Source organism: Peromyscus maniculatus, chromosome 10, assembly GCF_049852395.1.
Source record: "Peromyscus maniculatus bairdii isolate BWxNUB_F1_BW_parent chromosome 10, HU_Pman_BW_mat_3.1, whole genome shotgun sequence".
NCBI lineage: Eukaryota > Metazoa > Chordata > Mammalia > Rodentia > Cricetidae > Peromyscus > Peromyscus maniculatus.
Genome location: NC_134861.1, coordinates 93,355,128 through 93,377,765, shown reverse-complemented (window position 1 = coordinate 93,377,765; position 22,638 = coordinate 93,355,128). Strand labels below are relative to the sequence as shown.

The 22,638-nt window shown below is 43.9% G+C and overlaps 1 protein-coding gene and 1 long non-coding RNA gene across 11 annotated transcripts in view; one reads left to right on the top strand and one right to left on the bottom strand.

Moving 5' to 3' along the window:
* Nucleotides 1-20,655, top strand: part of Helq (helicase, POLQ like) — a 38,236-nt gene extending 17,581 nt beyond the window's left edge. For 4 of the 9 annotated variants that reach the window (XM_006975398.4, XM_015994288.3, XM_042257715.2 and 1 more), the window contains 9 exons: nucleotides 226-367; nucleotides 757-861; nucleotides 5,662-5,881; nucleotides 8,319-8,476; nucleotides 9,743-9,841; nucleotides 14,289-14,462; nucleotides 16,369-16,482; nucleotides 17,791-17,925; nucleotides 20,176-20,655. In XM_006975398.4, coding sequence (XP_006975460.1) covers nucleotides 226-367; nucleotides 757-861; nucleotides 5,662-5,881; nucleotides 8,319-8,476; nucleotides 9,743-9,841; nucleotides 14,289-14,462; nucleotides 16,369-16,482; nucleotides 17,791-17,925; nucleotides 20,176-20,313 — 1,285 coding nt within the window. In that variant the 3' untranslated portion in view covers nucleotides 20,314-20,655. Of the gene's footprint in view, nucleotides 1-225; nucleotides 368-756; nucleotides 862-5,661; nucleotides 5,882-8,318; nucleotides 8,477-9,742; nucleotides 9,842-14,288; nucleotides 14,463-16,368; nucleotides 16,483-17,790; nucleotides 17,926-20,175 lie in introns of those variants that run through there. The other 5 variants (XR_013043047.1, XR_013043045.1, XM_076546725.1 and 2 more) reach the window with 4 other exon arrangements.
* On the bottom strand, nucleotides 99-17,393 carry LOC143267665 (uncharacterized). 2 transcript variants are annotated; one of them, XR_013043049.1, is made up of 3 exons: nucleotides 17,142-17,393; nucleotides 16,416-16,521; nucleotides 99-343 (listed from the first exon to the last, which is right to left on the bottom strand). It is a non-coding gene; the product is annotated as an uncharacterized LOC143267665 (long non-coding RNA). The 2 variants fall into 2 exon arrangements; XR_013043048.1 differs by having other exon boundaries at nucleotides 16,416-16,518; nucleotides 17,142-17,340.
* Nucleotides 20,656-22,638: the final 1,983 nt, after the last annotated feature.

Below are 22,638 nucleotides of genomic sequence, written 5' to 3'. Positions count from 1 at the left end.
GCTCACTTGGTAGCCCAGGCTGGCCTCGAACTCACAGAGATCCGCCTGGCTCTGCCTCCCGAGTGCTGGGATTAAAGGCGTGCGCCACCACCGCCCGGCTGTAAATGGAGTTTTATTTAAAGCTAACATGTTATTACATTAATAACAGGTAGATAAAATGGAATTGTGTTTAAAAAGTAGTGTTATTGACATAGAGGATCATTTTTAATTTTATACCGTCCATAGAGTCATCTTAAGAGCCCCCTATGTGGCTCGAGAGTTCTTGAAGAGGAATCAGTATAAGCAGATGATTGGCAGGGCTGGCCGGGCTGGGATTGACACCGTTGGCGAGAGTATTCTTCTACTGCAAGAAAAAGACAAGCAACAGGTAGTGCTCCATCTGCCCAGACTTCTGTACTGCCCTGTCTGTCTGTCTGTCTTTCTTGGTCATTGGCCTACCCCTTACATGAAATCATCTCTTAAAATCTAATTACCACTGTTTCTTAAATGATATATCCTCCTGTATGATTAAGACTTGGAAAGAGTGGTTCAAATATTTTTATAGATTTCAGACAATGAAAACTATTTTTCTGTTCTTATTTTATAGAACACCTGTTAATTCTTGCTCTTTCAGTTTTTGTGATATGATTTTGTTTTGACTTTGGAGGAGTCTGGGGCTTCCCAGGATCTGTACAAAGTATAAGGCCTTTATGTGGAACATTGTTGAGCATTAGTAACAACACAAAACATAATACTGCTTTAACTTTTATTTTATAGGTCCTGGAACTGATAAACGGACCCCTGGAAAACTGCTACAGCCATCTTGTTGAGGAATTCACCAAGGGAATCCAGAGTTTGTTTCTGTCTTTAATTGGTTTGAAGGTATTTTTAAAGGTCTTCTTAAATATGACAACTATTACCTGAGATGACAGAGAGTTTTAAAAATTCAGGCAAATTATAAAATATAAAAAAATATTAACTTCTAATATAATGTGAAAAAGAACAATCTATGACATAAAAAATCTAAATCGAGGACTGGAGAGATGGCTCAGTGAATTCAGAGCATTGGCTGCTCTTCCAGAGGACCTGGATTCAGTTCCCACCACCCACATTACAGCTCACAACTGTCAGTAACTCCATTTCCAGGAGATCCAACACCCTCACATAGAAATATATGCAGGCAAACACCAATGCACTTAAAATAAAAATAAATGAATTGTTTTTCAAAAATAATCTAAATTTGAGTCTTTTTAGTTCTTCAGTTAGAGGAAATATAGGAAATCAGATAATAATTGATACCTCCCAAAAGTTATTTTCTAGGAGACAGTATTGTGGAAGCTGTGAAACAGTGGGTCATCTATGACAACCCATCACCTCTGCTCACACTAAGACAGAAGTGTGCCTGTCACCCTGTGGTACAATACCGTCACCTCGTGCTGGACGGCTTTACAAGCCCCAGCTCTGCAGACATGTAGGGCAGCAGCTGATGCTCTACAGAGCAGAATGTTACCAAGTTATGAGGCTCTGTAGACTAGGTGTAGTAGGTGCATTTTCACGTTATGGGTTTACTAACGTGTAAACAGCATCTTAGAGATTTGTACAGTCTTTATCAAGTATGAAAAATAATGAGATTAGGAATTAGATTTTTTAGGGTTATTCTTTTAGATTTATTCTTGAATTAACTAAACTTAGCCCTTGTGCCCAAGTATATTTAGCCACAAAGTAGTAAAAGCCAGAGTTTGAATTCGTGTTTTCTTACTGCAGAATCACTGTTCTTAGCTTGTCATGTAGCCTGTCCTCATTACTATGAACATGGAAGTAAAAGCGTGAGGCATAACTGAGAGAGATACCACAAGTTTGGTACCTTGCAGATGAATGTCATTACAGTGTCACCTGGCCACTTAGCATCATGAAAGTCTAAAGGAAGAAGGAGAATTAGCATCAATCGGGGTTGAAAGAGAAACCCTGACTAGATATAGAAGGAGGCAATAAGTCATCCTAGGTAGAGTAGAAGGCAAGAAAAGAAAGCTTAATGTGACATGGGTAGTAGTCAGCAGGCCGGATGCCGTGACTCCGGAGAAGGGCTGTGACCTGGGTAATAGTTAGCAGGCCGGATGCTGTAACTCTGGAGAAGACTTGTGATGTGGGTAATAGGCCGGATGCTGTAACTCTGGAGAAGACCTGTGATGTGGGTAATAGGCCGGATGCTGTAACTGTGGAGAAGGGCTGTGATGTGGGTAATAGGCCGGATGCTGTAACTCTGGAGAAGGGCTGTGACGTGGGTAATAGGCCGGATGCTGTAACTGTGGAGAAGGGCTGTGATGTGGGTAATAGGCCGGATGCTGTAACTCTGGAGAAGGGCTGTGACCTGGGTAATAGGCCGGATGCTGTAACTGGAGAAGGGCTGAGATGTGGGTAATAGGCTGGATGCTGTAAATCTCCAGAAAGCTGAAGATACTGGAGTGGATTGTTGAGAGGCAAAAGTTGCCCCAAACCTTTGGTGTTGACCGGGGTAGCAGAGGAGCATGCCATCAGGTACATAACAGTTGTTATAGAGACTTGGTAAGAACAAGGGCTCTGATACCGGCCAAGACTTGTGACTTGTACAGCCCGAGGTCAAAGGCTCAGAGGATGGAAGTGGGCATCCCAAGAGACACAGATGACGGGAAGGGCAGGAAACTCCAGGAAGGGAACAGAACAGTTGCATCGTGAGATTCAGTGAGCCCGGCTATCTATCACAGCCGTGTTTCAGATACCCTGATAAACACCTTAAAGACTCAAATCCTCGAGCTAAGTATAATTTCTATTTTACAAACATTGAATTGGAAGCAAAGAGCAATAGGCTGCTCTCAAGTGTAGACCTGCACTGCATGCCTGGGTCCCTTGCTGAATCCTCGCTTTCCTGTCTTCTGACGGCTCCCTGCATGCACTGCCTGGCCTGCCACATCCCCTGCAAGTGATGCTTCACATGGAGTAGTTACAAAATAGAAGTGCATATGTCTCTCTTTCCACTTCCACTTTGTTAGTAGTTTCCTGTTGCTCTAAAAATTGAACCCAGGCATGTTCCACGACATCTCTAATCCCAGCACTTGGGAGACGGAGGTAAGAAGACCTTTGTGAGTTCCCGGCCAGCTAAGTCTACACAGTAGAACTCAGTCTTTAAAAAACAAAAAATTAACCCAAAACCTGGGATAGTGGTCATATACCTGTAGTCCCAGCCCCTAGGAAGTGGAGGCAGACAAATCAGGAGTTGAAGACCAGCTGGGCTACATGAGACCCTGTCTTAAAAATAAAACAGAAACCCAAAGGAAAAGAATATTAACCAAGATTTCTCCTCCTGGTGCCTGGCTAATGTGGCCTCAGCTTGTCTCTCCAGTGTGGTCTCTTGCATGGTTTTTGCTCTCCATTCTAGAAACCCTGGCTTTTGTTTACACTTCTCTAAGGTAAGGTGCACTAAGACCTTAATGCTCCCTGAATGTGCTGCTTGCCCATCTTCCTTGGGGATGCCTCCCTACACCTCTCAGTCAGTCTGTTATTTCCTTTGCAGAACTGCATTCTGATCCTTTAACAGCACGGATCAGTTTGAGGTCATGTTTCAGTTTGAGGTCGTGTTTTGTTACTGTTTTTTTTTGACTAATAACATCCCCCTGCTCTAAAGCCCTGAAAAGGCGGGGCTCACGTTTCTATTTGCGACCGTTGCGTTCCAGTGCCTTACACCAACTTGGTATGTGGTTAGCACTCAATAAATGCTTTAACGGACTTAACTTTGGAGTAGTCCAAAGGTAGACAGAGGCTGGCCCAGGTTGAAATCGTGGCCAGGCTTCCCAGAGAGGAGTGGGAAGATGACGTGAAGACAGGTAGGTGAGTCAGGCAGAGACTCCCCTTGCACCTGCTCTACCCAGCCTTCTACCGCATCAACTGTGATGGTCAGGAGAGAAGCAGCATGGGAACTTAGTTATTTCTATTACTGAGATAAAAACCACGACCAAGACAACTTGTCGAAGAAAGAGTTCATTTGGGCTTATGGTTCCAGAGGGTTAGGGTCCATAATGGTGGGAATAGGATCCAGCAGGTGGCAGACCTGTCGTCCAGCTGGAAGCTGCAAGCTCACATCTCAAACTACAAGCAGAAAACAGGGCTCTGAATGGGAATGGAGTGTGGCATATTAAACCATCGAAGCCCACCCCTGGTGGTATACTCCTCCAGCAAGGTCCCGCCCAAGCAGCAACTGAAGACCAAGCATTCAAACTCCTGAGACCATGAGGAGCATCTTAACCACCACAGAAGCTTAAGTACATTAGTGATCCACAAACTGAGTATCAGTTCTAGAATATCTTTTAAGTGCATTTGAGCTTGATTGAATATTACAAATGATTGTTAATAAGAGGAAAGAGAGGAGCAATCGAAAAATGAATGCCCCATAAGATTTTTATTATCCCTTATATTGGTTTAATATAAAATGATTATTTAAATATCCCCATTGAAGTATCATCAGAATTGTAAGAGTGTACTATTGATCGATCATATTTTAATATGCTGATTTTGGTGAAATTGGCTAATAAAAGTGGATTCTAATTCAGAGTGAGTTTTACATCTGAATAGCAAGTGCAGGATGTTAGGATCGCTGTTGTAAGTTGTAAAGGACCACGGGGGAGGAGGGGAAAGGAATGGAACCCAGGGGAGAGAAAGGCGGAAGGAGGACGGTGACCCCTTGGGCAAAGGCTGCCTGACGCTGTCATGGGGATTCTTTTAGCTGTGTTTCCATGTTTCCTTTTTAATGCAGTTCTTAGACCTAAAGGATGCTTCCATGGGAGCTAGAAGTGGATGGAGAGAGGATTCCAAAGGAGTCTGCGTGGAACTGGGGGGACTGGCTGGGGAGGCCAAACAGCACAGCTTTGGGGGTAGTATAAAAACTGAACAGCACTTGGGGGCTGGGGGGGCTCAGACGTTAAGACCAGTACTGTTGTTGCAGAGGACGCAAGTTCAGTTCCCAGCACCCACATCGGGTGATTGATAGGCACCTGTAACTCCAGCTCCAGGGATCCAACGCCTCTGCACCTGCACTGATGTGCACACACCTCATCACACACACAGGCACCTGCACTGATGTGCACACACCTTACCACACACACAGGCACCTGCACTGATGTGCACACACCTCATCACACACACAGGCACCTGCACTGATGTGCACACACCTTACCACACACACACAGGCACCTGCACTGATGTGCACACACCTCACCACACACACAGACAGCCAACTAAAAATAATAGGAGCCAGGTGTGGTGGCGCACACCTTTAATCCCAGCTCTTGGGAAGCAGAAGCAGGTGGATCTCGGTGAGTTCGAGGCCAGCCTGGTCTACAGAGTGAGATCCAGGATAGCCAGGGGTATATGCAGAGAAACCCTGTCTCAAAACAAAGCAAAACATATAATAATAATAATAATAATAATAATAATAATAATAATAATAATAATCTTTTTAAAGCATTTTAATGAAAATGTGCATAAAAAGTACCAACATGATGATGTCTTTTCCCTTCAGTTGTTTTTCTTGTTAATTTTTAATTGTGTAGATTTTGTGCTGATATTTTCTTCACATAGCTTTAAGATATGAAAGTGAGTAATCTCGTTCTTGAACTAAGGAAAATTTTCCAGTTATGTCCTGAATTCTTTCAGATCGCAACAAGTCTTGGTGACATATATCAGTTTATGAATGGTACATTTTTCGGTGTTCAGCAGAAGATTTTATTGAAAGAGAAAAGCCTCTGGGAAATAACTGTCGAGTCACTCGGCTGCCTGACGGAGAAAGGTCTTCTACACAGAGACAGCCGCGGTGCCTCTGAGGAGTTCCAGTGTCCTTTTCGTATTACAAGGCTGGGCCAAGCTGCTTTGAAGGGTAAGTTTAGCTAAATCTCAGTATTTTCTAAGGAAATACATTGGAAACAATAGAAATAGTGATTTTCTTTCTTTAAATTGTATTTGTGATTTCATATTAGAAGTATTAATCTCACAAGCTACTTCAGCTTTCAGAAGTTGGAAAAATAGTTTGAATTGTAAGTAATTGCACAAGCGTATGGAGAGGGAGATGGCCATGCCTCCCTCCCACTCCCTCCCTCAGCAACACACAGCTTAAGTCCTGCCAGGAATAGCACCTTTCTGGGTGTTTTTCTTCAATTCTCAGAACATGCTATAAACAGCTTTAAGGTTTTGTTTGTGGTGGTTGTTGTTTTTTTGAGACAGGGTTTTTCTGTGTAGTCCTGGCTGTGCTGGAACTCACTCTGTAGACCAGGCTGGCCTCGAACTCACAGATCCACCTGCCTGGGATTAAAGGTGTGCCACCACCACCACCACTCTTCTTTGTTTGTTTGTTTTTGTTTTTAAATAATTACTTAAAAACAAGTTTTTAATAAGTAATTTCTATTTCTATTGTTCTGGAACTTTCTTTGTGCATAATATATAGATTACATCTAAACAAAGAATTTATTTCTTAATGAGTATATTGTAATTTACTTACTGAAAAATAATCCATGTCTGCTCATTAAAACATAAAGATCTGGGATTAAAGGCGTGCGCCACTTTAATCCCAGCACTCGGGAGGCAGAGCCAGGCGGATCTCTGTGAGTTTGAGGCCAGCCTGGTCTACAGAGAGAGATCCAGGAAAGGTGCAAAGCTACACAGAGAAACCCTGTCTCAAAAAACCAAAAAAAAAAAAAAAAGATCTGGGGTTAGGGAGATGGTTCAGATCCCAGCACCCACATCAGCAGCCAGGCGTGGCAGGGTGGGTCTGCAGCCACAGCAGAAGGGAGGCGGAGGCAGGCGGGTCCTTGGAGCTTCCTGGCAAACTGGCCCAGCCAAGTCAGTGAGCTCTTGGCTCAGTGAGAGAGTCTGTCTTAAAGTAAGGTGGAGCATGACTGAAGAACCGTACTCCATCCTCTGGCCTCCATCCTCTGGCACACATGTACACACACAAAGGAAAACTATCTCAGAAGTCCCACACTCCTGTCCCATTCCCACTCGTCAGGAATTCCCTCTGCTCCCAGTTCAGTGTGGACCCTTCCGAACACATTCACCCACCACATCACATGTCAGGCAACACTGGCCGCACTCACCACAGTGGTCCAAAAGGATCCTGTCACTTAGGGGTGGTGTTAGCCATCTCTTCCGTGTTTACACAGGGGCAGTGTGTCCCTGGCAGGTGGCACCTGACTGTTTTTCAACATAGATACATATGTGTCTATATGTACCTTGTTCACCTATGAATGGAACTGTGTGTGTAAAGCACAGTGAACCCGAGGCTGCATCACACACGTCAGGCAGGCACACTGCAGCCACTGAGCTACATTCCCAGCTTGCTCTTTTAATTCTGAAACTGGGTTTCACTAAGTTGACCAGGCTAGCTGGTCAAATGTAGTCCAGGCTAGCTGGTCAACTGTAGCCCAGGTAGCCCTTGAACTTGTTATCCTCCTGCCTCAGCCTCCAAGTAGCTGAGATTATATTGGGCCTGTGCTAAGCCCAGGCCCACTTTCCTTTTATACTGTAGTATCCATAATAGGGCTGTAACATAAATTGTTTAATCATCTTTTATTTATAAACACTTGCATTATGTATGATTTTCCTAATTATAAACAGCCACATGGCTTATAAAGTGGGTATCTCAATTTAGTTTGAATACACATTGAAATTTTTTTGCAAGATTACCAAAAATAGAGTAGTAGTAATATCAGAACTGTCTAAAAATTGATACATACTATTAAAATAACCTTTGAACCCATTATAAAAAAGAGAATTTGAAGTTTCTGGTAAAGTTAGTTAACTAATACACAGATTTAGTTTAGGACCTGAACTCTCGAACAAGAGACCCTAGCTGAGGCCCTCAGCAAACAAGAATAACAAGACTTTGTATTTGTTTATTTTCAATCTCTCGAAGTATTCGTTTTTATTTCATTATAATACACAGCACAACCAGACTAATATCGTAGATGACTTTGTATATTCCATGTACATCCATGTTATTTATGTAGAAATTACTCCGAACCTTCAATGTAGTTTTCTCACTTATGATTCAGTTATGCTTTATTGTCTCTAAAATTGAGGAAGCTGAAACTCTGAGAGGTTGAAAATATTTGTTCAAATTCACACTAATTAAACTGGCTTTTGGTGCTGGGCCTCACGCGAGGCAGTCTGGCCTCAGCCTGCTGGGTAGATGTGGTTGATCTTCCCCCAGCCCCACTGTCTGTCCGAGTCTGCCGTCTGAGTGCTGGACAAGCAGACACAACAGCCCTGGCTGAGAGCAGGTCCAGTCACCTCCTGAGTTTGTGTTTGTGTTTCTTTAGGGGCCATTGATCTGGCCTATTGTGACACTCTGTATAGAGACTTGAAGAAAGGGCTTGAAGGACTTGTACTGGAAAGCCTTCTCCATCTGGTCTACCTAACAACCCCCTACGACCTCGTTGCCCAGACCGAGCCTGACTGGATGGTGTACTTCAGGCAGGTGAGAAAGGGCTTCTCGGCTCTGACTGCCTTGGACTTTTGTCCGTGATTAGCTGCCGCCTCTTCTCTGGTGAAGCGTTTGGAACTGGGCCTTTCATCTCTCAGAGCTTCTCTCTCTTCTCCATTTAGACTACTGTATATTAATTGCACAACACTATGGGTCTTATTATGTCATTCGTGCACACACACATATATATGCCTTTCAGGTTCATTTAAATATGTATTGGTGTGTATGTGTGTGTTCAGGAGGTGTGCATGTTTGTGCATTCGTGTAGAGTCAGAGGTCAACCTCAGGTGTCATCTTCAGGAGCCATCCACCTTGTTTGTTTTGTTTTGAGACAGGATCTCCCACCGGGACCTGGAGCTCACCACTTAGTCCAGGCTGACTGGCAAATGAGCTCCAAGGGCCACCACGCTGGCTTCTTATCTGGGGTCTGGGGGTTGAGCTCAGGTCCTGCAGCTTGTGCAGCAGGAACTTACTAACGTGTCTCCCAGCCTCACAAAGAGTATTTATTTTCTAGCCAGTGACACTGGAGAGCTGGCCCTGTGTGTAAGAAAACCAGTTGGTAAAGTAAGGTACTAGGATTTTTTTCTGGGAACAGGCTGGCTGAATGAACACACAGGATTACAGCAGGCAAAAATGGTGGCTGCCTCCCTCCCAACCCCCATGGTTTTAAAGACTGAACCCAAAGCCTGTATGTAAGTGTGTATTCTACCTTGGAACTGCACCCCCAACTCACCCTGCCAACCCCCGTCTACAGCTTTAAGTATCATTTTTAGTCATCACGTAAGTTTTTGAAGTGGTGCTGTATGGCGCAGCTACTTTCAAACCCTTCCTTCTTGTCTCCTTCCTCTTGGAGCTCACGCTAATATTAAACATAATCACAGTCCATAAATGTGACCATGTCTTCATGCACAGTCATCTGTGATGGGTGTGGTCTGAGGAATGCAGTAAGACCAAGTGTGCTTACACACCAAGACAGCTGGGACATCTCTAGGCCATGTAATTTTATGGGACCATCATCATATGCACAGTCTGGTGTTGATGAAATAGTATTTTGCCTATGTTGATAATTCTATAAAGTATGTTACCTTCTGATCCTATATTTTTAAAACCTGTAATATTTGTAAATAAATGTCATGGATTTTTTTCTTGTCCATTACAATTATGAAAATGTGACTTCAGAATTAATACTGGATTTGGCTCAAATGACAGACTTAGAGCTACGGTTTTATTTTTCCATGTGTTTATTCCTTTTCCATGTAGTTCAGTCAGCTCAGTCCAGCAGAGCAAAATGTGGCTGCTCTTCTTGGAGTCTCTGAAAGCTTCATTGGGAAGAAGGCATCGGGGCAGGCCATCAGGAAGGTGAGTGTCGCTGTCTTCTAAATAATGAACTGCATCCACCCAACAGAATTAGTATGTCATCATCTCCTTTACTGGCCTGATCTTTTTGTTCCTCAGCACTTGGGAGGCTGAGGCAGGCAGATCTCTGAATTCAAAGCCAGTCTGGTCTACAGAATGTAGTCCAGGCTAGCCAGAGCTACACAGTTAGACCTTGTCTTTAAAAAAAAGTTATTAATCTGTTAGGCTTATATTATAAAATATTTGCACAATATCATATAACTGTGTATGTAAGTTCAATTTGAAATGAATGTTTTATAATATATATTATGCATATAGGTGTATATAAGTAGCGCACACACATGCGTGTGTGTGTGTGTGTGTGTGTGTGTGTGTGTGTAGTGCTGATGAAACCCAGATACTTGTGTGGACTAGGTGAGTATTCTGCCACTCAGCTTCCAGCCCCTAAAGAAACCAATATAAAGTTGTTTTCCAGAAGCTTTATATGCACTATCCTACTTGATTTTACAAATTCTGCACAGGAGGATCTGGATGGTGGTGGTGGTGGTGGTGTTTATTGGTCTCAAAAAGCTCAAAATACTCTCTCAAGACAGGCAGATTTCTGTGAGTTCAAGGCCAACCTGGTCTACATAGTGAGACCTTGTCTCCAAAAAAAAAAAAAAAAAAAAAAAAACCCTAAAAGATCCCAACTTAATCCTTGCAGTATATAAAGCATTTTGGAAGATTGAAGTGGATAATCTAAGATTCTTTTGTGCTGTATCTTACGTTTTACTGTTTTAAGGTTCAGTTAACGTGACAAGAGAAAGGAGTGGAGTTATGATCATGGTTCTTGATATCCATATGAACATGTCATGATGGGATTTCGTATAACAAAGTGGAGTTATGATCATGGTTCTTGATATCCATATGAACATGTCATAATGGGATTTCGTATAACAAATGTACTCTAGTAAAAAAGAAAACAAATGTAGACCATACCAGTAGATGCTGATAGTTTGATGTAATTAAGCATATGTTAATTATAAAGCAGATAGTATAATCCTCAAGTCTTGGGACAAAATAAAGCTCAGGCTAATGTCTACCAAGTAACTCTTTGGTAATCATCAGTTCCCTTAGGCCAGTATCATTTTCCACTCAGCACACTGTGTGCTTTTACAATTTTCATTGTTATTCCAATTTCTCCTCAAACTTAGTTGTCTTCCCTACCATTTCCTACATATATTTAAGTCTCTGTAAACAGCTCTAATTTTAGTGTAAATATTGACGATGGCTTTTCCTCTGATCTGTACCGAATGCTGCAGCTGTCCCATGCAGTTCAGTAGCCTGAAATGAAGGCTTCACAAGCCAGGCGGTGGTGGTGCACGCCTTTAACCCAGCACCCTGGAGGCAGACGAGTGTGAATGTGAGATCTTCAGATCTCTGTGAGTTCGAAGCCAGCCTGGTCTACAGAGTGAGTTTGAGGACAGCCAGGGCTGTTACACAAAGAAACTGTGTCTTAAAAAAACAAACAGAAAAAAAAAAAAGACTTTACAATGTTCAGATATGGTCTTTTACTTTAGAATTGACACTATGCGTAGATTTTCAAAATGTTGAATACAAATATTTCTTAAACTTTTATATTAACCTCTACAATGTAAAGTAAAATCAAAATCATACTAAAAAATTGGGGCTAATTACTAAATAATACTACATACAAAATCTCCTTAGAATAAGGCATCTTTTAAAATTTGCATCTAGAATTTAACTGTGGTACATTTTAATATAATATAGTCAATGTTTGTTTTGTGATAATTAAATACTTACTAGCTTAATAGTTTAAACATACAACTATTTCAGATTCTAAAAAATAATGGTATTAATCGGGGAGGAGTGGCGCACGCCTTTAATCTCAACACTCGAGAAGCACAGGCAGGTAGATCTCTGTGAGTTCGAAGCCAGCCAGGTCTACAGATCGAGTTCCAGGACAGCCAAAGGCTACAGAAAAACCGTGTCTCAAAAACAAAACAAACAAAAAGTAGTATTTACTTAAAACGTAATTTATTTTTTCACATTAAAAAAGAAAAAGTGAGGTAGGCAAACAGCCCAGTGGAAATGGAAAATGCGCTTGCCGCACAGGCCTCGCAGCCTGAGTCTGATCCTCAGGGTCCCTGAAAGCCTGAGTTAGCCTAGACCACACAGCGTGCCAGAGACAAGAGCCTCGGAGCCTCCACAAGTGGGAGAGAGAACCACTTCCAAAAGTTGACCCGACTTCCTCGTGGGCCCCCTGGCACACATGCACACATGTACACACACTCATAGTCACACACACAAATAAATACCATTTGAGAAAAGAAAAACTCCACCCCACACCTACTCCTTTAAAACTTTGTTCTCTCTTAACGTGTGAGGGTGTGCGTGTGCGTGTGCGTGTGCATTCATGCCACAGCACTCATGTGGCCGTCTGGGAACAACTCCGTGGTGTGGTTCCTCTCTCTCTTTTATGTGGGTCCCAGCAACCAAGCTCAGGTGCACAGCCAGTACTTCACCAGCCCCCGCCCACTGGGCCGTCTCACGGCCCCGCCCACTGAGCCCTCTCACCGCCCCGCCCACTGAGCCGTCTCACGGCCCCGCCCCTTGTTATTGACATTTCTTGCAACCGCTTGAAATTATCATTAGAGCATCCATCCGGCCATTTAATAATTCTGTCATTTTTCCTGGCTCTGGAATTACATTCCAAGCAAAAACTCCATTAACTCAATTTATAGTTAATGGTAAAAGCACATTAAAAATGGCAAATTAAAAAGCTCTTTTTGCCTACCCAGTATTCAATATACTTTTTCAGCTTAATGGTTTTTAAAGGATGGTCCATTATATGCACGCTGAATCTGTAACTCAAATCCACTGATACCTAGCATTTATCTCAAGATTCTTTTCTGTATCCTATTTCTGTTTTTCTTTTCAGACAGGGACTTGCTATGTAACTCAGGTCTTGACCTGCCTACCAAGGCTCCAGGTGCTGGGATTGTAGGTACACTATCATGCCCAGCTAATGTTGTAGTTTATAACTACTCTTTCTCTTTCAAGTCCATCTACGAAATTGTTTAACTTGATACTAGTGATGAGAGTCTCTGCACAGAAAACAAGATCCTGGACGCCACTGGTAAAAGCAGAATCACAGAAGAGAAACTTGCAGCCCCAGGAAGCCTTTTCTGGTCTCTCTGTTTCTGTGTTGGGACACTGAGCCATAGCATATTTCCTTGCAGTTTATAGTACAGACGAGTTTACTACTCAGCTACATGTGCTTGTCCAGCTTCCATTCACACGCAAATGCAGTTTACAAAGGGCACAGTCAATGTGGTGGTCTTTCTGCCTTCCAGCAGAGTACTGATCCCCAGGAGGCAAGAAGCTAGTTCGTGACTCCATAGTCAGTGTTGGTTCAAACTTTGAGAGTCTGGCCCCGAGTGGTTTATTTTAGACATATTTAATGAAGTACATCACAATGTGGTGAAAATGTTCCTAGTGACAACTCAATCCTGTGTGCACAACATGGCTACATCAAAGCTCTCCATGTACAAAGATGTACATGTGACATCTTCCATAAAGATGGGTCCTATAGATTGAGAAAAAAGCTCGCCATAAGCACAAAGTCACCAGGCTGCCAAGCACATCTGCCCCCAGCCTTCTGTGAGTGAAACACGTTATACACACAGAACAGGTTGTCTGTCCTTGACGAGACAGCCCTGTGTGTGTAACATTCCTGGTTCCCTGGTGCCTCTCTGTGAGCACGGGGACCTCCGTGCCTCCCACACGCCTGCTTCCCTCCCATGTCCATTTTCTAGTGGCACTGTAAACAACCACTGCCAACGGTGACGTGAACAACAGAAACCAGCCGGGGCTTCAGCTCAGTGACAGAGCACTCCCTTGGATACGTGAGGCCCTGGCTCGGTTGCTCGAGCTCAGGAGGCTGGATCTGAGGTCAGGGCAACACTGGCTTCCTGGGTACGCTGCAAGAGTTCTCATGCTCTCGTGTGGCTTGGCGAGGCAGCTCCTTGGCTTCTTGGCTCACAGGCACATCTCTGACCTGAGCCTTGTTTTCATGGACTTCTGTGTCTCCTTGTCCTCTCCTCATTTATGCGGGTTCCAGTCAGCGAGTTCAGGGCCCATGGTGAGTCCTGGATGGCGTCATTTACAAGTCCTGAACTAACGTATCTGCAAAGGTCCTCTTCCCAGCTCGGCAGTTGCAGGTGCCAGAACTTGAGCATTTCAGTCCATGCCCCCCTGCAGAAGGGAGTGTAGTTTACACCGGAAACCACTTTACCCCATCTCCTTATGACTAGAAAAACGGGAGAGCTGATGTGAAGTGCACGCTGCTTTTGTGAAGTCATTCCTTCCTTGCTGACCTGCAGGATAGTCTCATTCACTTGACCTTTTGCCCATTCCCAACTAAGTTTATTTGATTGTGTCTTTCCAGAAGGTGGACAAGAACATTGTCAACAGGCTCTATCTGTCTTTTGTCCTTTATTCCCTGCTGAAAGAGACCAACGTTTGGAGCGTGTCTGAGAAATTTAATATGCCCCGAGGATACATACAAAATCTGCTCACGGGGGCTGCCTCGTTCTCATCCTGTGTGTTACATTTCTGTGAGGTAATTCAGTTAAGTGTGCGATGTGTACTGCTGCTCTCTCATTTGAGCTGTTATTAAAATCGTAAAACTGTTGTCAGGCTTTCCTCTCTGCTGAGTTACTGTGTTAGTTCAAAGCGTGCGGATTTATCTCAAGCGTTTCTTTGTTTCTGCCTGGTTACGAGATTACTGTGTGTGAGCTTCTGGAAATGACGCAGACATTACTGGATCAACTAAAATGCTTAAGTCAGTGGAAGGTGCAGAGTTAGCCTGGTCCCAGGACCACCGCTAGTGCCAGGCTGTCCGTTAGAACCTGTGGCTTCTGTGTGTGACTCATGAGTGATGGGCGGTTTGGTAAGTTCCCCGAGTCCATCGGCTGCTGTGTGATTACCCTGTACCATGTTTTCTGGACAGCCACAGTGATGTGCACATTTGCTTCTAGTGTCTGGCAGGCAGGCTAGGGGTCTACATCAAATACAGGGGTTTTATGTGTGTGTGTGTGTGTGTGTGTGTGTGTGTGTGTGTGTGTGTGTGTGTGAACTTTATTTATATATGCATTTGAAGTAGATTAGCCTAAAACTAGAAAACTGTAGAATTTCCTTAAATAGCACAGCAAATCTTACCAGACTTAGCTACCTAAATAATTTTTAATTGACATATCATACAAGCTGTTTTTGCCAGGTTTTAATTTGTTTTCTCTCTTTCCTATCTTTTTTTTTTTAATTTATTTTACTTATTTATTGTGTATACAGCATGTATGACCAGAAGAGGGCACCAGACCTTATTATTACAGATGGTTGTGAGCCACCATGTGGTTGCTGGGAATTGAACTCAGGACCTCTGGAAGAGCAGTCGGTGCTTTTAACCTCTAAGCCATTTCTCCAGCCCCCCTCTCTTTCCTATCTTAAAGCTCTGTAGTCCATGCATGTGTATAATTAATTGTACCATATGTGCTAATGAAGGATGGTTAGTGTATGTTTTAGAATCTCTAGCTCTGTGTAAACGGTGTAACATAGTATGGCGGCTGTATGAGTGAAGATGGTTTTTAACTACTGTGAACTAATAGTGAAAACTTGTGCAGTTTCTCCCGTGTAGCAGGAAGGCCCACACCAGGGCAGCTCAGCACTGGCTGTCTGGTTGGTCTACAGCATCTTTCACTCAGCTCTGTTAGTGCAGCGGTTGCTTTCTCGGTGACGGCAGGGTGACATTACCTGTTCTTATGGTGATACCCAAAGCCTAGAAAGGGACCTTCACAAATGAACATTTCACACATGTTTAGTGTATGTGTTTGCAGTGTATATTAAACTGAACATCTCAACCTCAACCGCGGGAGTCGGGGGTGGTGTGGGTACACACTGTGTGTGCGTGCATGGGCATGTACGCGTGTGTGGGTGCATGTGTGTGCACTTTCCACAATTGCATGTGGAGGTCAGAGGTCAACATCAGAGGTATCTTCCTCAGTTGTTTCTCCATGTTGTTTTGAGAGAGGGTCTCTCACTCAGAGCCAGCTCCCCAGTCCTGAAGAATATATCTTTAAAAGATAAGGTGATATGATAGCCTCCACGCCATGTTGAATGCTCTTGATTCATGTTTCCTGTTTTTATTAACTTAGAAAATGTTCCATTGAATATTACATTGCATTTGGATCTTTCCTTATTTAATACTTTGTCTCTGGGATAATTCCCAGACATAAAAACTGTAGTCACTTCACAAACAAAGCTGTACATCCACTTCCTGTAATTTTGATATGAAATAACTTGTTTTTTATTTTCAATCTTTTTCCTCCTCCAAAAACGAGTTCATGAAGCTCCCAAGGTGCCTACCTCATGGTAATTGTGCTTGGGATCATCCTCACCCCTCGCTACACCCAAACTTCAGAAAAAACTTAGAGGTAACTTACTTAGCATTTGATATATCTTTGTTTTCTCAGGAGCTGGAGGAATTTTGGGTTTACAGAGCCCTGTTCGTAGAACTTACCAAGAAACTGACGTACTGCGCGAAGGCGGAGCTAATCCCGCTCATGGAAGTGACCGGGGTCCTAGAGGTCAGCCTTTTCCTGGTTCCCCAGCTCAGGTTATTTCTGCTAATAGAAAATTAGGTTTTTACCATTTTCTGAAGTGTTACTGCAGAATGGGTAATAGAAAGAGTCTCATTGCTCCGGGTTCAGTAGAGGAACAGAACTGATAGAATCAATATGGTGGATCGGCTAACATTGCTGGGTAGTCCCCCGGTGGAAGTCTTCACACTGGAGACTGATGCGCAGCAGTCCCAGTCTGGAAAGCCTGGGATTCCTGGAGAGCTGCCGTCTTCGGGTGGAAGGCCGAAGAAGCTGGGTTTCTTATCGGTGAGGGATGGCGGGGGCGGCAGTGGGGTAGATGCCCCCGCAGTGGAGAGCAAAGAAGGCAGGCAGAGCACCCTGCCTCCCCCAGACCCCTTCCTATCTGGGCTGCCGCCTGCTCCGGGGGACGCCCCTGCAGACCTCCTAGATAAGACTCAGTTGATCCCAGACCAGATCACCCAGAATTCTTTTTTTTTCTTTTTAAATAAAATACTGCGATGGCCTGCCAGAAAGCCGTCGCTAATTGAGAAACAAATACAGTGAGAGATCTCAGTTATAAAAAGCTGGGCTCTGCTCTTCCCTAAGGATGTATATCCTGCCTCTTAGCCACAGCGCCTCCTCCCTCTCCACCGGAGTAGAGTTACCCTCTGTCAGTTGGTACCCGGCGCAGTGGTGTGTGGATGTCAGGAAGGCATTCACGCTCCCTAAGACCGGGAGAAAGGGTCCTGGCCGGTTGTCAGCCTTCTGTTACCACCAGCAGCTTCTGCCTCTGCCGTCTTCAGTTCTTCATCCTGCTTAGGAAGCACATCTGCACGGCCACCTTCCTGCTCCCGGGCTGTGTTTGAAGGGACCGGGCTAGAACTTGAAGACATGAGGCGCTGCTCTCCGGAGTGCCTAACTGGTTCCGGTTCCTGGGTTTAGCACACACGCTGACTTCCGCTGTGGGAAAACTCCCGAGTCAGCTCCGACTCCCAAACACACCCTTAAATCCTGCAGTCTTCTGCTGGGTCCTCTCTGCATGTTTTCATTGTTACCTTCATCTACTCCTGTCTGGTGCTTGAGGTTTTTTTTTTTTTTTTTTTTTTGGTTTTTCGAGACAGGGTTTCTCTGTGTAGCTTTGCGCCTTTTCTGGAACTCACTTGGTAGCCCAGGCTGGCCTCGAACTCACAGAGATCCGCCTGGCTCTGCCTCCCGAGTGCTGGGATTAAAGGCGTGCGCCACCACCGCCCGGCTGGAGGATTTTTTTTAATAATCCCAAATACTCACAGTATTGATTTTTCTTTAATACCTTAGGGTCGAGCAAAACAGTTATACAGTGCAGGATACAAAAGCTTAATGCACTTAGCCAATGCCGATCCAGAAGTGCTAGTGAGGACGATTGATCATCTGTCCAGACGCCAGGCCAAGCAGATTGTTTCCTCAGCAAAGGTGAGCAAGCTTTGAAAATATGCCGCAGCATCGTGTCCTTATGCTTTAGAGATCAGAGCAAAGTACTGGGGATCATATGATAGTTTATAGTTACAAAAGCATGTGCTGGGGGTAGAAAGGTGGCTCCATGGTTAAGAGCGCTTGCTGCTCTTCCAGAGGATGGCAGGCTCAGTTCCCAGTGCCCACAGCGTAACTTACACTCTGTAAGTCTAGTTCTAGGGGATCTGATGCCTTCTGATCTCTAAGGGCACTGCACACACATGGCGTACAGACACACATGCCAGAAACATCCATACGCATACGACAAAATTTAAATAAAAAAACCTGAGCTCAGAATTCATAGGTACATTTTCTTAATTAGTGATTTTTCCGGGGAGGGCCCAGTCCATTGTGGGTGATCTTATCCCTGGGCTGATGGTCCTTCATTCTATAGAAAACCAGGCGAAGCAAGCCAGGGGAAGCAAGCCAGGAATTCGCACTCTGGCTTCTGGCTCAGGATCCTGCCCTATTTGAGTTCCTGTCCTGACTTGAACAGTGCTGTGGAAGTGTAAGCTGAATAAACCCTGTCTTGCTTAGGATTTCTATTGCTGAGACACCATGACCATGGCAACTCTTACAAAGGAAAACATTTCATTGGGACTTGCTTTGTAGCCCAGACTGGCCTGAACTCTCAGAGATCCACCTGGCTCTGCCTCCTGAGTGCTAGGATTAAAGGCGTGCGCCACCACTGCCCGGTGATCTGTGTAGTTTTTAAAAGATATGATGGGACATTTATATGGTTACCATTACCTCAGATATTGGAAAGCCTGCCTTATATTTTTAATTTCTCTTGTGTAATCCTTATTTTATCTAATGAGAGAGCATTTTTCTTTTTCATTTTCACTTTGTTTCATAGTGTTTTTCCCTTCACGAAGTTTTTGCTGAGCTTTTTAATTATAAACAGTATTACAAATATTTCTCTGCTCTCTAGACAAAGCCCATGTGCAACCAATCCCAGCATTTTACTTCTAATGTTTAGAAAATAGAAAAAAGTCTTGTTCATCAATTTTTTCCCCCCGAAACAGGGTTTCTCTGTGTAGCTTTGCGCCTTTCTTGGAACTCACTCTGTAGCCCAGGCTGGTCTCGAACTCACAGAGATCCACCTGCCTCTGCCTCCTGAGTGCTGGGATTAAAGGTGTGCACCACCACCGCCCAGTGTTCATCGATTATTTATAAAAGTCCTCTAAATGCTACTTTGGTTTGCTCTTTGAGTCAGTGACTTAGGCTGGATTTGGAACTGAGAGATGCTCCTGCCTCTGCCTCCTGTATGTGAGAACTAAAGGCACACCAGCACACACACTAGGCACTGTGAGTAGGAATACTTTCTTCTTTGTACGCTGTTTTTAGGCTAACCATATTTCCATACATGGCAGCATGCAGTCAGGGCCTTGAGGCAGGAAGATCACAAATTTGAGGCCAGCCTAGACTGCATAGCGTAATCCTGTCTCAAGAAAATATAGGAAGGGGGGCCAGAGAGGTGGCTCAGTGGTTAGGAGCACTGGCTGCTCTTCCAGAGGACTAGGGTTCATATTTCCACACCTGTGTGGCCACCACAACCATGTCAAGTTGCAGTTCCAGGAATTCCAACCAACTTTTCTGGCCTCCAGGGACACATGGTGTATGCACATCCATGCAGACAAAAATAGCCATACACATTAAATAATTAAGTAATTAATTAAAACACAAAATACAGGAGGGAGAAATGACAGGCAGTGGGAGTGGATTGAGGGAAGGATGGTGATTAAACTGTGTTTACTTTAGAAGCTTTAGTAAAAAAGGATTTTCCTTCAATCCCGATGGGTTTGTAAAAACACACTAAATTATGAGAAATATATATATTCTATGTAAATATAAGTTTCCAGAACTAATTAAGTGTATATGTAAAGGATAACAGTTTCAAGAGGTAATTAAATTTTTGCAAAATTCTCTGAAATTTTATAGATTATAAATTAAGTTTTAAGTGCCCGAGTCTTCTGTGAAGCAGATCTTTGAGTGTGGGAAAGCTCCTTTATTTTTGGTACACTGAACACTGTGATCAGCTAAAAAGCTTCATTTACTGAAATCACTTGTTCTTAAGTGGCTGTTTTTCAGCCTCACTATTTTAGTACTAACGTTAGATATTGATATCTCAGACTCAGGTTTTTAGCGGACATAAAAATGCTGGCAACTCTAGCCAAGTACATTTGGCCTCATGACTGATTTTTACTGCAGATGCTGTTACATGAAAAGGCCGAGGCTTTGCAAGAAGAAGCTGAAGAATTACTGAGATTACCTCCAGACCTCCCCGGGCTGGGGGCGGCCAACACTGACAAGGCAGGAAGCCGTGCCGGGGGCACAGCTCTGTGGTAGGGCGTTTGCCTGACATGCCTGAGGTGAACCCTCAGTACCTCCAAGAAAGAAGAAAAAGCTGAAGGGTTATAAGTTGGCCTGGTGGTGAACACCTGCAATTCCAGCACTTGGGAGGAAGAGGAAGGAGCTTGAATGTTAAAAGTCATCTTCAACTACATAGAGAGTTGGAGGCCAGTCTGAGCTACAGGAGTCCCTGTCTCAAAAAAAAGCATGAAGCTGTCTGATGTATGTTTTCAAATTTGACTTATTTATTATACATGTGTCTTATTATTGAAGATTCTGTCTATGAATGAAATATGTATTTTAGTTATACAATAAAGACTGTGGATGAACTTTAAGAAAGGCACTCTGGATGACTGACTCTACCATCGCCTGTAACTGCTATAAACATCCCACTCATAATGGTTTTCTTCCATTCCTGCACACTGTATCTTCCTCCACACGCCCCCAGCCTAGCTTTTTGGTCGTATCATTCACTATTTTCCTTCCTTTCCCCTGGTGTTTTGTGCCTGCTAAACACATGTTCTGATGGTGAACTGTATACCCAGGCTTCTCTCATTTCTCTCATCGAATTGGACCCGAGTCACCAGAACTTGCCTTGTCATTTCCAAACCCTGTATGCCCTAACTGGTGTGTGTTATTACCATTATATGAAAATATTAGTATACTTCCAGTGCCAGCTAAAAACAGTCAAATCCTATTTCTATGAAATTACTCCATACTCATCCATGTAACCCCTATAGGGTGCCCTCTAAGTATTATGGGATTTTTTTTTTTTGGCTACCACTTTAAGAGTAGGTGACCTTACTCACCATGTGCGTATACCACACAGCATCCATACAGCTCACAGAATAAGCATGTCTATGGGGAAGAACCAAATTAACAATTTGAAGCGTTTGTTTTCTAATTTCCTAAACTTTATTGTTTAAAAAAACCTTGTAAATAACTTGAAAAAAAAAAATCACACACCAAAATTAGCCAGAAGTAATTCTTTCCAAGAAGCTCTTTAAATACAACTTTCCTTTATCAGAATTGTAGTGAAAAATAACTAACCTGGGGCTGCAGAAAGACTCAGTGGTTAGGAACACCAGCTGCTCCTGAGAGGACTGGGCTTCCGTTCTCAGCATCCGCATGGCAGCTCACGGCCATCCACAACTCTGACCCCGGGGGCTATGATGCCCCCTTCTGGTCTGCACAGGCACTGCATATACATGGTGCACAGACATGCCCTGCAGGCAAAACACTCATGCACATCAATAAAAATAAAGGTTAAAAACTGTTAACAGCTAAGCCCAGCATAAGGAAAGGTGCCGCCCAGCAGTGTTACAAATACTGGGCTGGTCTGGGTCTGTTCTGATCACCTGAGTGACCTGATTGGAAAGCTTTCAGAGGGGTTCACAGCCATGTTCTGTGTCCCAGATAGTAGATGGCAGCATTGCACTGACTGATAATAGTACTTACAGTGTGCACGGTGTGCGGGAACTGCTGGTCATGCAGAGTAACCGACGGCACCCAGAACTGGAAGACGGGTACTGACGTCCCCGCTGCATGGGTGGGCAAAGGTTAAGGCACCTTGTCCAAGGCCATAGACTGCTAATTGCTAAACTGTAGCTGAAGTTTTCCTGGTCCTGCCTGGCTCTCTCACCCACCAGTCCCACAGCTGCTCAGACCCAACCAAGTAAACACAGAGACTTATATTACTTACAAACTGTATGGCCGTGGCAGGCTTCTTGCTAACTGTTCTTTTTCTTTTTTTTTTTCTTTTTTTTTTTTTTTTTTTTTTTTTTTGGTTTTTCGAGACAGGGTTTCTCTGCGTAGCTTTGCGCCTTTCCTGGAGCTCACTTGGTAGCCCAGGCTGGCCTCGAACTCACAGCGATCCGCCTGGCTCTGCCTCCCGAGTGCTGGGATTAAAGGCGTGCGCCACCACGTTATATCTTAAATTAACCCATTTCTATAAATCTATAAGTTGCCACATGGCTGTGGCTTACTGGTATCTTAGCATTTGCTTCTCATTGTGGCAGCTGACAGCATCTCTCTGCCTCAGCCTTCCACTTCCCAGAATTCTCCTCTCTCTTGGTCCTGCCTATACTTCCTGTCTGGCTACTGGCCAATCAGCACTTCATTTATCAATCAATCATTCACAGCACTAAACAGCAATCCAGATCCATGAAGTCCCGGTGGTGGTCATGCTCTTAGGACAGAATATTACTAAAAGGACCAGTGTCACACAAGACATCTCAAGACCAAGTTCTCAGCACAAAGGAGATGTATGTGCCACAGAGCGACAAAGGGCAGGAAATAAGAGACAAAGAGGAGACAGAGGGT